General features: G+C 40.6%; 1 protein-coding gene across 8 annotated transcripts in view; it reads left to right on the top strand.

The window, feature by feature from the left end:
- adgrl2b.1 (adhesion G protein-coupled receptor L2b, tandem duplicate 1) overlaps positions 1-11,794 on the top strand; it is an 85,140-nt gene extending 73,346 nt beyond the window's left edge. For 3 of the 8 annotated variants that reach the window (XM_079349370.1, XM_079349369.1, XM_079349373.1), the window contains 5 exons: positions 766-934; positions 2,660-2,788; positions 4,323-4,419; positions 5,523-5,648; positions 9,773-11,794. In XM_079349370.1, coding sequence (XP_079205496.1) covers positions 766-934; positions 2,660-2,788; positions 4,323-4,419; positions 5,523-5,648; positions 9,773-10,638 — 1,387 coding nt within the window. In that variant the 3' untranslated portion in view covers positions 10,639-11,794. Of the gene's footprint in view, positions 1-765; positions 935-2,659; positions 2,789-4,322; positions 4,420-5,522; positions 5,649-9,108; positions 9,163-9,772 lie in introns of all 8 variants that reach the window. The other 5 variants (XM_079349372.1, XM_079349371.1, XM_079349375.1 and 2 more) reach the window with 4 other exon arrangements.
- The last annotated feature ends 244 nt before the right edge of the window (positions 11,795-12,038 follow it).

Below are 12,038 nucleotides of genomic sequence, written 5' to 3'. Positions count from 1 at the left end.
CAGCAGACACTCTGATGACTCTCTTTTGGTCTCAAGAGAAAGGGGAAAAAATGTGGCATCGAAAGCTGCATAAATAATAAACTCATCAACTGTCCTCAATAAAGGTCTACCTAAATCTGCCATGTACTTGGTTTCTCTGTCAAACGGAGAAGCTGTTACAATCAAGAGAAATAATTCAGATTTGTTCTAGGTGACACTCAAGAAATGTTGCTTTTGATAATATTGTATAAAAAGCCTCCAAAACTGTCTAGTTAGTCCAATCAGCTCTCACTCTCAGCAGCGATACCTCTGTGGCTCTTTTGTCGATGACATGTTGTCTTCCCTTTTCTTCTCTCCTCTCCACACCCGCTGCATCTCTCTCTCTCTCTCTCTCTCTCTCTCTCTGGATGGCTCACTTCTCTCTTGTGTATCAATAATGACCAGCCGTCATCATTGAAAGTGACTGTGCTGTTGTCTTATTTTCAGAAGTATTCCAGGAAGCTGCCATTGAAATAAACGCTGTTAGTTGCAGTCTCTTGAGCTAAAAACCCAAAGGGAAAACCAAAGATTTTTTTTTTTTCTGCACAAAACTTTGAATCAGCACATAATGTTTGAACTTAATGCCACAAGTGCAATCTAAAGGAATGTAGCAAATGAGGGTTTTTTTTATTTTTTAACAAGCTGCCGTGACCATCCAGAAGAAACATGCAAACCATCAATGGTGATGAAATCTCCTCGAGTCGTTCCGTTTCACAAGGTCAATGATTTCTCCTCTCTCCTCTGCAGGTCGTGGGTGTTGGGAGCGTTCGCTCTGCTTTGTTTGTTGGGGCTCACGTGGTCCTTCGGCTTGTTCTTCCTCAATGAATCGTCCATTGTGATGGCTTACCTCTTCACCATCTTCAACACTCTACAGGGGATGTTCATCTTCATCTTCCATTGCCTCCTCCAGAAAAAGGTAATGTCGCCTTTGATTACTGCTTGTCCGACTGGTTTGTCAAATAACAGAAGAAATTGAATCTCGAAAATGGAATTCATCAACGAGTGAGTCATTAAGCTAGAAAATACCACACATTTGCTTCTTCCAGCTTGTGTGAGGATTCTCATTTTGCATCTGTATTTTCTGACAAATCAACAGGACTAGAATAAAAATGATCCAATCTTACGAAAAAATGGGATTTAGCTGAAAGCATAAGTTACATTTGTTCAATGAAAAAGTATGTTAGCAAGTATTTCCTTAATGTTTAAAGTCGCCTTTGAAGCAAAGAGACCAATATGTTGTTTGTGTAAATCTCTCACAGGATACGTTGACTGTGAAAAGGTTTCTCCCTAACTTTTCACCTTTTTACCATGTTCCCTAAACTTCCTGCAGCCAGCAGAGTCATTAGAATGAAGGACTCCATCCGTGGCTTATTGCACACAAAGCACAGCCTTCAGTTTGTGTAGCGTTTTTTGTTTTACCAAAATAAAACATCTTTCATTATTGGTTGTTTGCATTCAGCTTCGGCTTCCCAATTGAATAATTGTCATAGTATGTTGCTGCTTAATGATTTACTCTTGTTTCAGGGGGAATTTTGTTCTTTGGCTTCCCTTCACTCCTGTAATGGTTTGCTCCAATTAGGGTGGAGCCAAGAGAGGAATAAAACTAGATTGAGCCAAGGTCTGGGGGGATACTATTGTTTGTGGCATCTTGCTGTGAGGCCGTGTTTTCAGTTTATTCAGTCTAGTTGCTTTTTATTAACGTACCATGGACTGTGGAGTTTTGCTCTTTTGTGCATTTTTAGTAAATAAATCCACCACTTTGTACAAACATTTCTGCAACATGAGCAATTCTTCTACAAGAACATCTTTTTACTCCAACCAGTGCTGAACAGCCACCCTTTAATCCCATTTTTAATGTAGATGTAACAACCAGTAATGCTACATATTTGTTTTATTGTCCCTTATATTTGAGTAAATGGTGGAGTTGGAGTTTTAGGATTGCTGTTGTTTTTTTTGTTTCTTGTTTTTTTGAGAGGGCTATTTTATTATAAAAATGTTAGCATACTCACTTTTTATAGACAGAATAATCTGCAGGTATATGATCAATAGTTGCTCCCTTACTGTCAAACATAGCAGACAGAGAACATTTCAAATGAATACAATCCTTGTACTGCAGATATCAACCTGGAAATATTTATACTGGGATTTAGCCTGAGGCTTTTTTTTCTATATTTAATAAATTCTCACCTAGATACATCCATATCAAAGAGCTTCAGCTCTGCAGTATTTCAACATCCTTATAATATGTTTGTTATCCCTCCCCACATATTCTGCATCTTCCCTGCTGTCATTTGGAAAGCATTTGATAAAGATTTGAAATAAGCATCTTTCAGTGGGAGAGCAGCAAGGCGGAGCAGCGGTTAGCATGTCCCTTTTTGTTCATAAGCATCCCTGTGCAGTCCAAAGATATGCAGGTTAATTAGTGACTCTAAATTGCCCGTAGGTGTGATTGTGGGCATTAATGACTGACTGTCTGTCCTGGAAATGTGTCCAGGTCGTACCTGCCACTTTCCAATTGACAGCTGTGATTGGCTCCAGCTCCAGGCTAGAGTAAAAGGATGGATTGATAGATGGATGTCTGTATCAAGGGATTGTGCAGCCGCCTGTGCTCACTCTGTCCTGATCTCTTGTTCGTCTGCAGGTCCGCAAAGAGTACAGCAAATGTTTCCGTCAGTCTCAATGCTGCGGCGCGCTGCCACCTGAGGGCCCCCACATTTCAGCGAAGACAGCCACGTCTCGATCTACGGCTCGCTACTCATCCGCAACACAGGTATGTGTAGACCACCAGCAAGCAGATATGTCAAGGTATAGGATAAAAAGTGTGGAAAGGTTTGTATGTTATTACACTCAGTCAGTGGATTCTGTTATGTGGATCGTTTAGGATTTTAATCGTTTCAATCGTTTTTGTCTTCTCTTATTTACATCTTTTAAGTACAGTTCTGAAAAGAGTCTTTGATTAAAATGTAAAATAAATGTTTTGAAAATGGAGCTACAAAACCCATACATGAGCGTCACTGCTGCAATGCTTAGCATGTCCTCATTGTGATAAACATGGGAGCTGGAGTTTTTCCAAAAAGTCGATCACATACACCATGGTAGTGCGAAACATACAAAGTAAAGCACCAAGTCTTAATCCTCAACTGTTAATTATCCACTGTAATATCACAGAGATGATTAAGGTAATTACTGAGTTTTTTTAAAGAAATGAAAGTATTTACTTGTGAACCGAAGATTACATTCATCACTGATAAATGGCCTTAATGTTAAAAGCCAGGACAGGCAGAAGAATCAGCTACTGTCGAGGATGTATTGAGGAAGCACTTACTCATTATTTGTTTAAAGCTTTTCAGAGGATTTGTTGACGATATGAAAAATGAGACATGAACAGATTTGTCCTTTAGAAAAGGCATTTTTTGTCATTTTGAAACTTTGACTTTAAATTGATCAATGTTAAGTGGAGCCCAAATGTTCCTTTAACTAAATGGATAAAATGAAGTAGAAATTCTGAGCACAGTACTTAATTTCACTATGTAACGTAAGACTTTGCTTTTGAACGTCAGGAAAGACCAAGGTCATATATAAAGAGGCGGTAAATAAGTTTTACTTTAGTAAATGTCTTAATGAGACAAACATTTACATCACATTGAAAAGACTCACACATCACTTTTACTAAGCAACACAAATTTAGGAAAAATCACAACGTTTCGGTCGCTCTGAACCTTTGTGCTTGACACATGAAAAAAAGATCAGAGAGTGAAAGGTTGTGATTTTGTCGAGCAAATTGAAGATACAAGAAAATGTCACAGTTCAATGTAGCGAGCTGAGTGTCGTCATACATGTTTTTAAACGTTTAGGCCTGTTCTCGTGGTCAGAGGAGAGTGTATTAGAAAAAGTTTAGTGAGTAAAAGAATATATCAGGGGAAAGAAAGTGGTATCTGACAGTGGTAAAAAAAGTGGTATCTGACAGATCACTGATTTCTTCTCTGTGACTCTCTGACTGTGAGATCTATCTTAAGAGCACTTCTGAGAATCTGCCGGCATACTACCAAGAAAAAAGAAGCTCATGTCTCACATTACAGGTTGTAAGACTCTTGGAGTATCCATTTTCTGCATCAATGGGATCAATAATCCCTGCTTCATATTGCATGATCGTGTCGTCAAGCTTTGGGTTCGCTGAATCGTGTTTAAAAATGCAGCTTTATATTACAAAGTTTTGTAGCCACTCAATCCTCAAGGCCAGAAGCCTTTAAAGCTAGTGGTACCATGTTGAGTCCTGATCAATGGCTGCTTTGCTCTCTACCCAGAGCCGCATCAGGAGGATGTGGAACGACACTGTGAGGAAGCAGTCGGAGTCCTCCTTCATCTCAGGAGACATAAACAGCACCTCCACTCTCAACCAGGGTGAGCAAGCTTTTCTTCTTCTTCTTCCTCTTCTTCTTCTTCCTCTTCTTCTTCTTCTTCTTCTTCCACCGCCACCACCAGACGAGACACATACACAATTCTCTTTGTCATGGAGCTCTGAATTCACAATAAAAACTTCAATGGTTGCAGCTCGGGAAAAGAGGGAGGCCTGATTTAATGTTTTCTCTTAGTGTTCAGCAATCAAAACAAAAACAGCAGCCTGTGAAGTGTTATTTCAGTACTTTCCTGCTTCATTAGGTCCATGTGAAAGGAAGAAATGAAGACAGAAAAGGGCGTTTGTGAGTTTTTAGTGATACTGATGAGGACTTGAGTTCAAATTTTAAACAACCCTGACAGGAGAGGCGGCCTGTGCATCCACCTAACTCATCTTCACCCCGGAGTGATCATCAGGATGAAGTTGGTGGGTGAGGAGAGATGAGCAAAGTCAGGCTGAGGTCAGAGCTGATTTTGGGTGGGATCCCGGCATCTGGAAGCTGTGGCTCCAGAATGTGCCAGCGCAGATTTAAGCTGTAGCTCTGAATTAGTTTAGATTATTTTAAAAGACACACATGCCAACTCAGAGTTCCTCCACGATCCATCCAAACAACTGAAGGTACTTATTACATTCTTGAGGATATACACAAGCATGCTGACGATAAGGATACTGCATTATTTATGGCAGGCCACTTAGGCATGTTTTGTCTAGTGTCTCGACTGGATGAGTTTGTTTAGTTGATTTTTTTTACATAAACACTGGAGTTGATTGTGTTGCTATGCTTTGGTCAACACTTGTCGTGATAATATTGTTTGTCAGTAACATCAGCCGATTGTTTGGATAATGTCTGGCTTCGACTGTCGTTTCTATGGCTGCTCCATAATAGAGGGCAGACGGATTGCAGGTCATAAATCTTTTGTGGTGTCAGATTTTGTACAGCGGATGTCAGAGTTTGTTTATGTCGACAGCGACCCAGCATACCACCACAGACCATGAACTTCAGAACCTCGAGCTCTTTTTCTTCAACTGTTTTTCCCCTCCTGATTTCCCCCTCTCTTTCTCTTTTGTCTCTCTCTCTCTCTCTCTCTTTCTCTTCCTGTTATTTCAGGGATGACTGGCAACTACCTCCTAACTAACCCTCTCCTCCGAACCCACGACACTAACCCCTATAACAACCTGCTGGCAGAAACTGTGGTGTGCAACACCCCCTCTCCACCGGCCTTTCACTCCCCAGGTGCACATCCACCCTTCACTTTTATTTTTATATAGACTTGTGTTTGTTTGTTTGTTTGAACTTTGTAAAACACACTTCTGTGGAGAGAAAAAGGAGCTATCACTCTCATGTTCTTTTGTTATTTTAGCCTGCAGCTAATTATCCACATAGTTTAGCGTAGTACAACAACCGAAAATAGGTAAAAACCAATAGTTAGCCTGACCAAACGCTAACAAAGTATAAAAGCTTAGAAACTCTACTGCTTGATGTTTGTTTTTAATTTTTACCAAAACGATAATGTGGGAAATGAACCACAGGTCAGATTTAAATTCTGGCAGCCCGCGCTCGAGGACTTAAGCCAACGCTAGTCTATGGGCCCCGACAATAAAGAATAACCTGCTGTGGTTTAATTGAAAGCAGCTAGCTTAGCCTTGGTCTTGATTCATGCTAGCTCTCTAAGTAACTAAATCTGCTCTTTAGCAACTTTTAAAGCTTGGCTACTATATAACAATAATAATATAAATAATAATAATAAAAAAAGGCTTTTGTTTTTGTTCAAACAAGCTAAAACTACTATCTTAGCCTTAATCTCAATTTATGCTTGCTGCTTTAGTTACCAAACAATTTTCAAACTTACTTATCAGTAAAAATATCAAAAATAATTTTTTGTTATATTGTTTAATATAGCACAGCTATGATGTGATGAAGGTTTTTAATAATCAGTATGCTTTTGATTACTATTAGACAACAAACACTATTGTCTTTCAATAGCCTTCGAGTTATTCTTTTAATTTCTATCCCTATTTTAAAGAGCACCTGATTGTTTTCACATTAATACCAACTACCTTTTTTAACAAGAACTAGACTCCACATTACTTTATGATTTCAATTCACTTAACAAATGTTGCATCTTGTTTGTTTAATCCGTACAAAGTCGGATACTTTTGTCTTCTTAAGAGGTTTTTTGTAAGGTTATTTGCATACCTCTGAGTAGTTGCCAGGCAACAAACTGTGACCTAAAAAATTACAGGTCATAACCGAGAAAAAGTCTGGCAAACAACCCCATGTCAATCTGCATTATCTTTTTTTAACTCTTCAAATTGTGTTTGCATTGAAGAAGTTCAGAAAACTGTCGAGTTGCTTGGAAGCTTATTTCTCCCGTCTTTTAGCAAATCTAAGCTTACCAGTGCCTAACTGTAGCTATATATTAAACAAACAGAAGAGATATGAGTGTGATATTAAACCTCTCATCCTACTCTCTCCTGTAAGTGTGGCAGATTTATTAACAACATGAGAAGACTTGAAGCACACAGCATGCATGCACACATGTTGAGAATAATTAATGTAGATTAACAGTTTGTTCGTCACACCGTCTTTGTATTTTTTAGTTGTTATCTATGCAGGATTTCTCCTTTGTAAACACAGATGGAGATAAACTCAGAGTTGTCAGTGCTATCGCATCTTCAGAGCAGTCATATGGGAATTCTTCCATGTTCAAAGAGCTTCACATGCCGGTTGATCCTTTATGTTGTTAACCTCTACCCGCGGATGATTTCTGTACATTTTCTAACTTTCTTACTTTGAATTAGACGTGAGTTTGATTTAAAACATTTCAGTGTTTATGGTGACCTAGTTCCCTCTCTGGCAGAGCAAAAGAAACCCAATCAAAGGCGGGGGAAAAAAACAGAAGCTCATGACGCAATGCGGACAGAGTCATAGCTCTCAGATATTCACAGGCATTTGATGATAAAAGAGAATATAGAAAAACAGCTCTATGGCCAAAATGGGTGAGGAGAGGATTTGAAGTAACGTATATCTTTGACCCTATGCAGTCGTCAGTGTCTTGTTTAATGCTTAAATCTAGTCATAATGAAGCAGGCTCGGGACCAAATACTGTCAGAAAAATGGGATATTTTGTGACAATAATGTTTGTGTTTTATGAGTTCGGCAACAGCTCACACGCAGAAGTCAGTGTGTGTACATAGAGCTTTTGCATTATTTGCCCTAAAATGTTTACCTGCTTAATCCCCGCATGGTAATTGCCTTTTAACAGCGGAGCACTGGAGACAGATTTAAAAGTGGAGATAGCTTTAATTAGCAGATCCTTTCTATCGACGACGTAAACATCTCCTTTACTTGCAGTAGACTTCTTCTCTCCCTGAAGAGAGCCTCTGCACTAACTCATATTCAAACAACAGTAGCTAAAAGTCCCAAAATCTCACAGATTTAACAAATGGAAACTTGTTTCTGTATGGCAGGCAACAGTATGACACACAAATGTTAAAAAGGGGTGTGAAGATCAGTGACCCAGTAGAAATCTGCAAAGAGAGACTGTCAAGTTTAACATGAGCTCTTGCAAAAATGTGCCTGCTATAGTCATTACATTTAGCTCCTGGAAGAGGATGAGCGTGTCCTCTATTGTGAGTGTATTAATACTAAGTAATGCTCTGCAGATGTTCTGATGCAGTAAAAAAATCTGTACAGAGAACATCTTGGATGAATCTCTGCTGGAACAGTTCCCAGAGTGCAGCTGTCGCCGTGTCCAGTTGAATTCTGTTCACATCGTTTCCCCTGCTCCCAGTAGACAATACCTGTCTGCAATAAAAATCACTGCCTGGGCATAAACAAATGCAAATTTGGAAGTAGAGTCTATTCAGAGAAAAGTATAATAATCTCCCCCCTCCCTTCCCGTATTCTGCCCTTTTGCTCTCTGCTCTCTGTTCACTTTTTTTTTCTTCCAGAGAAAGTCTTTGATGTTGTTTTTAGACCTTTTTTTCCTCAGTTGCTATCATCCACTTTCTGACATGCTCATTTGAAAGCTAATACTACAATTTCCCGTTACTTTTTTTTTTTTAATATATAATTCTGTGTGCAAAGACTGCCTGTGACGACATTCTCATCTGACAAAATGTCAAGCCTTTCACTTGCGGGCTCATGGTGTACCCAGTAAATAAAATCCTCATATCAAATCAAACAAGCCCTCTTCACTTTCATCATTCTACTTGAGCTTAGTCACAGGGCCGCACAAAATGAGAGTGCTCGGCTGTTGTGTCCGTGTGTGTGTGTGCGAGGGAGCCTGTGCATTTTCTTCACATAAAAGTGATAGATGTACACTTCTAAAAGTCTCTCAAAGAAAAATAATGTTCCTTCTTTTTACTGAAGACTATTTGAGAACAGACTTTGCTTGCCGCTGAACCCTTTCACCTGCTGAGTCCAGGATTCAGTTGTCCTTGGTTTGTCCTTTAGCTCTCTCAAAGTATTAAACTCATAACTTCACTGTCACTCTCCTTTAAACCTGCAACAATTTGAGAAAAAGCATCACACTCGATAAATTATAGATAATTACAAGGACATTATCTGATTAGGATTGACTGAATCCGGACTGGATGTGACAAGCTTCCACTTTTGTCTTATTTCTGTGATTTTATTGTTTCTGCTGCAATTGAAAAAAAGCATCTGTTTTACTTTTTTTGCACATCAGCTGTTCTTAGGCCAGATAGCCTGAGCAGACACACTTGATGTGAGTGTTGGCAAAGTGAGTCATTGCACCGTGCCTCTGTGTTGTAGTGTGTGGGGGTTGTTGCTGTGTTTGTGGGGGCCCCCGGTGCTCAGAGGGGGCCGGCCATCTGTGTTCAACATTACTCTTTTGTCTTGCCTTCTTTTAACAGGTGGAATGTTTTATTTTTCCTTTATTAATATTATTTGTTGTTAATGTCACACCATTTCCTCATCAGCTTGTTTTTATTTTTTGGATGCATATCCTATCCTGCTGCTTCCTGTGTGCTGCTGTGTTGTTACCTGATCATAAGCTACTTTATAACGCGTGTTGCTGTGCTGTAGTTTTTCAGTTTGAAGTCATCTTTTGTTCCCATTTCTCCAATATTGTTCAGGATAATCTTAGATTGGCTTTAATGATATTCAGCCTTGATGAGAATGGACATGATGGGGAGCTAATTGGGTTCTCCTTTGAATTTGAAAGTTTCTTGTATTTGCATAAAATTGAAATTAACCTGGAGATCAAAGAGCACGAGGGTGCAGTGTCCTGAGCAGTATCAGTTGTATGTTGATGGTGTAGTGGAGACTGTTTTGTTTGATGACAATGCAAAAGATTACAGCTCATCGACTCTCTCTGCCTTTCCTTGCAGGACAGCACTCTCTGAGCAACAGCAGGGACATCAGCGCCATGGACACCCTCCCCCTCAACGGCAACTTCAACAACAGCTACTCTCTGCGAGACGAAGACTATGAGGCTGTGGGCGTCAGGGCCCCAGCTGACCTGGGGGGCCTCAACCTGGACGACGCTGCCTTTGAGAAGATGATCATATCTGAGATTGTCCACAACAACTTGAGGCCCCGCGGGGCCCCTAAAGGTCGTGACGCCCAGAGGGAGCGGGACAGAGCCCCGCCTCCACAGACCAGAGTGACAGTGGACCGAGGTGGGGGCGGGAGCGGCAGTGAGGACGACGCCATTGTGGCAGACCACACTGAGGTCTCATCCCCCCAGAGAGGAAGTGGACGAGGAGGCCACGCAACCCTGGAGCTGCTCCTGCATCCCCATCACAAGGAGGCGCTTGAAGCCCCCCTCCTGCCTCAGAGGACTCACTCCCTGCTCTACAGTGCCCAGAAGGCCCCCCGGCGTCTGGAGGGGCAGGGCGGCCATGGCTCTGAAACTGTAACTGCCATGGAGGACACGGGCTCAAGTTCCCCCAACAATAACAGAGACTCCCTGTACACCAGCATGCCAAATCTAAGAGACTCCCCATCACCCTCAGCTTCCTCGTTCCCCCCTGAGGAGGAGGAAGAGGAGCTCTCCCCCTCACCTCAAAGTGAGAGTGAGGATGCGTATCATAAAAGCATGCCCGAGCTGGGTGACACCCCCCAGCCCATGTCCTATTACCACATAAACCGAGGCACCAGCGAAGGGTGCATTATCCCACCCAATAATGAAGAGTGTGCACAGGAGGGAGAGGCGCCCAGCGATGGACAGATGCAGCTCATAACCAGCCTCTGAGCGCTAGTCTTTGTTTTGCACAGGGTTTAATAGATGGGTGCTTTCTGGTTGAGGTTGAGAGAGCCGACCAGTCTGGCCTTGCGCTCCACGAGCCCTCTCTGTTGGAAGGGGAAGTGAAATGTTGTTGGGTGGGAAAAGAAATGAAGAACTGACTTTTTGCACAAAGATCTCATTAACACACAACACACGTCCAATCCGAGGCCGGACAAATGTGGACTGTGAAAGCTCTGCTGTTGGACTCGAGCGGTGCAGAGGATAACACACACTGTGTCAGAGAAAAGTCTGGCTGTTGTTCTGTGCTGTCGAAGAATAAGGGATAAAAAATAAAAATACTTAAAGCAAAGAACTATGAAACTCCTGACATACTCATGGGAGTCTTTGCAGGACCAGGGTCTTTTTAGTCATGAAGTAACTAGAACTAGTGTGGCTCCACTACACAGAAAGGACTGTAAAGTTAAGAAACCACTAATTCAGACTCAGGCCTTATATTTTCTCTGTTGCACATTTAACTGTTGTACCAGTTACAGCTAAAGAAAATATATTTTGCTGTACCTCTAGTGTAAAAAGTTGACAAAAAAAAAAACGCCGTAAAAAAAATCAGAAAAGGCATCCACTCGGTAGTCATGCCCTTTCGATGGTAAAACCAATCTTCAGATAAGTTCAATCAAATGGTGGAAATGTGCTTTTTCCTTCTCACACTTGACTCTTGTAGTATGTTTGAATATTAAAAAAAAAAAGTTTGAAAGATTACAACCATATGAAATCATGCTCACGTCTCTGCTTGTGAAGTGCTTTTTGCTTTCATGAATGATGAGTTTTTTCGCCAGTAGTCTTTGTTAACACCAGGCCATGCACAGATTTGGAGTGAATTGGAAACTTGTGTAATTTATTTTACTTGAAAGAAATTGTCAGGTTTTAAAGACTTACGTTCGTGTCAACGCGATAGGGCAGCATTTGCCGACTTGTTTCATCCTTTGACACTAATTAATTTATTAACTGAACTATTCAGAAAAAAAAGAACATGGTTGGAAAAGTGTGAAAAAGTTGTTGCAGCACTGATTAGGTTCATTTTATTTCTTTTGTAAGAGCCCATCATCAGCTGATATTTAATTCAACTCCTGTTTGATATCAAATAAATGTGAATTTTTTTCTTGTTCGTAGATGTCTGGCTGCTTTTTCATTTTGTGTATGAACTCTGAGAAACGCATGATAAGGCTGGAGGTTATTAAACAATTTCTACTACCGTCTAAAATGTTCATTACACGACTGAAAGTAACAATGTTTTAGTGTTAATCCAGCCTGTCTCGAACTTTTGATTCAAAACTCTTCCTAATAAAAGACATTTATCTTTAATAGCTGCTTATCAATAAAGTCAGGCTAAGAAACAGAATCATTTCCTT

Source organism: Symphodus melops (genome assembly GCF_947650265.1).
Source record: "Symphodus melops genome assembly, chromosome: 7".
NCBI classification, from domain to species: domain Eukaryota; kingdom Metazoa; phylum Chordata; class Actinopteri; order Labriformes; family Labridae; genus Symphodus; species Symphodus melops.
This window is presented reverse-complemented; position numbering and strand designations above follow the sequence as displayed.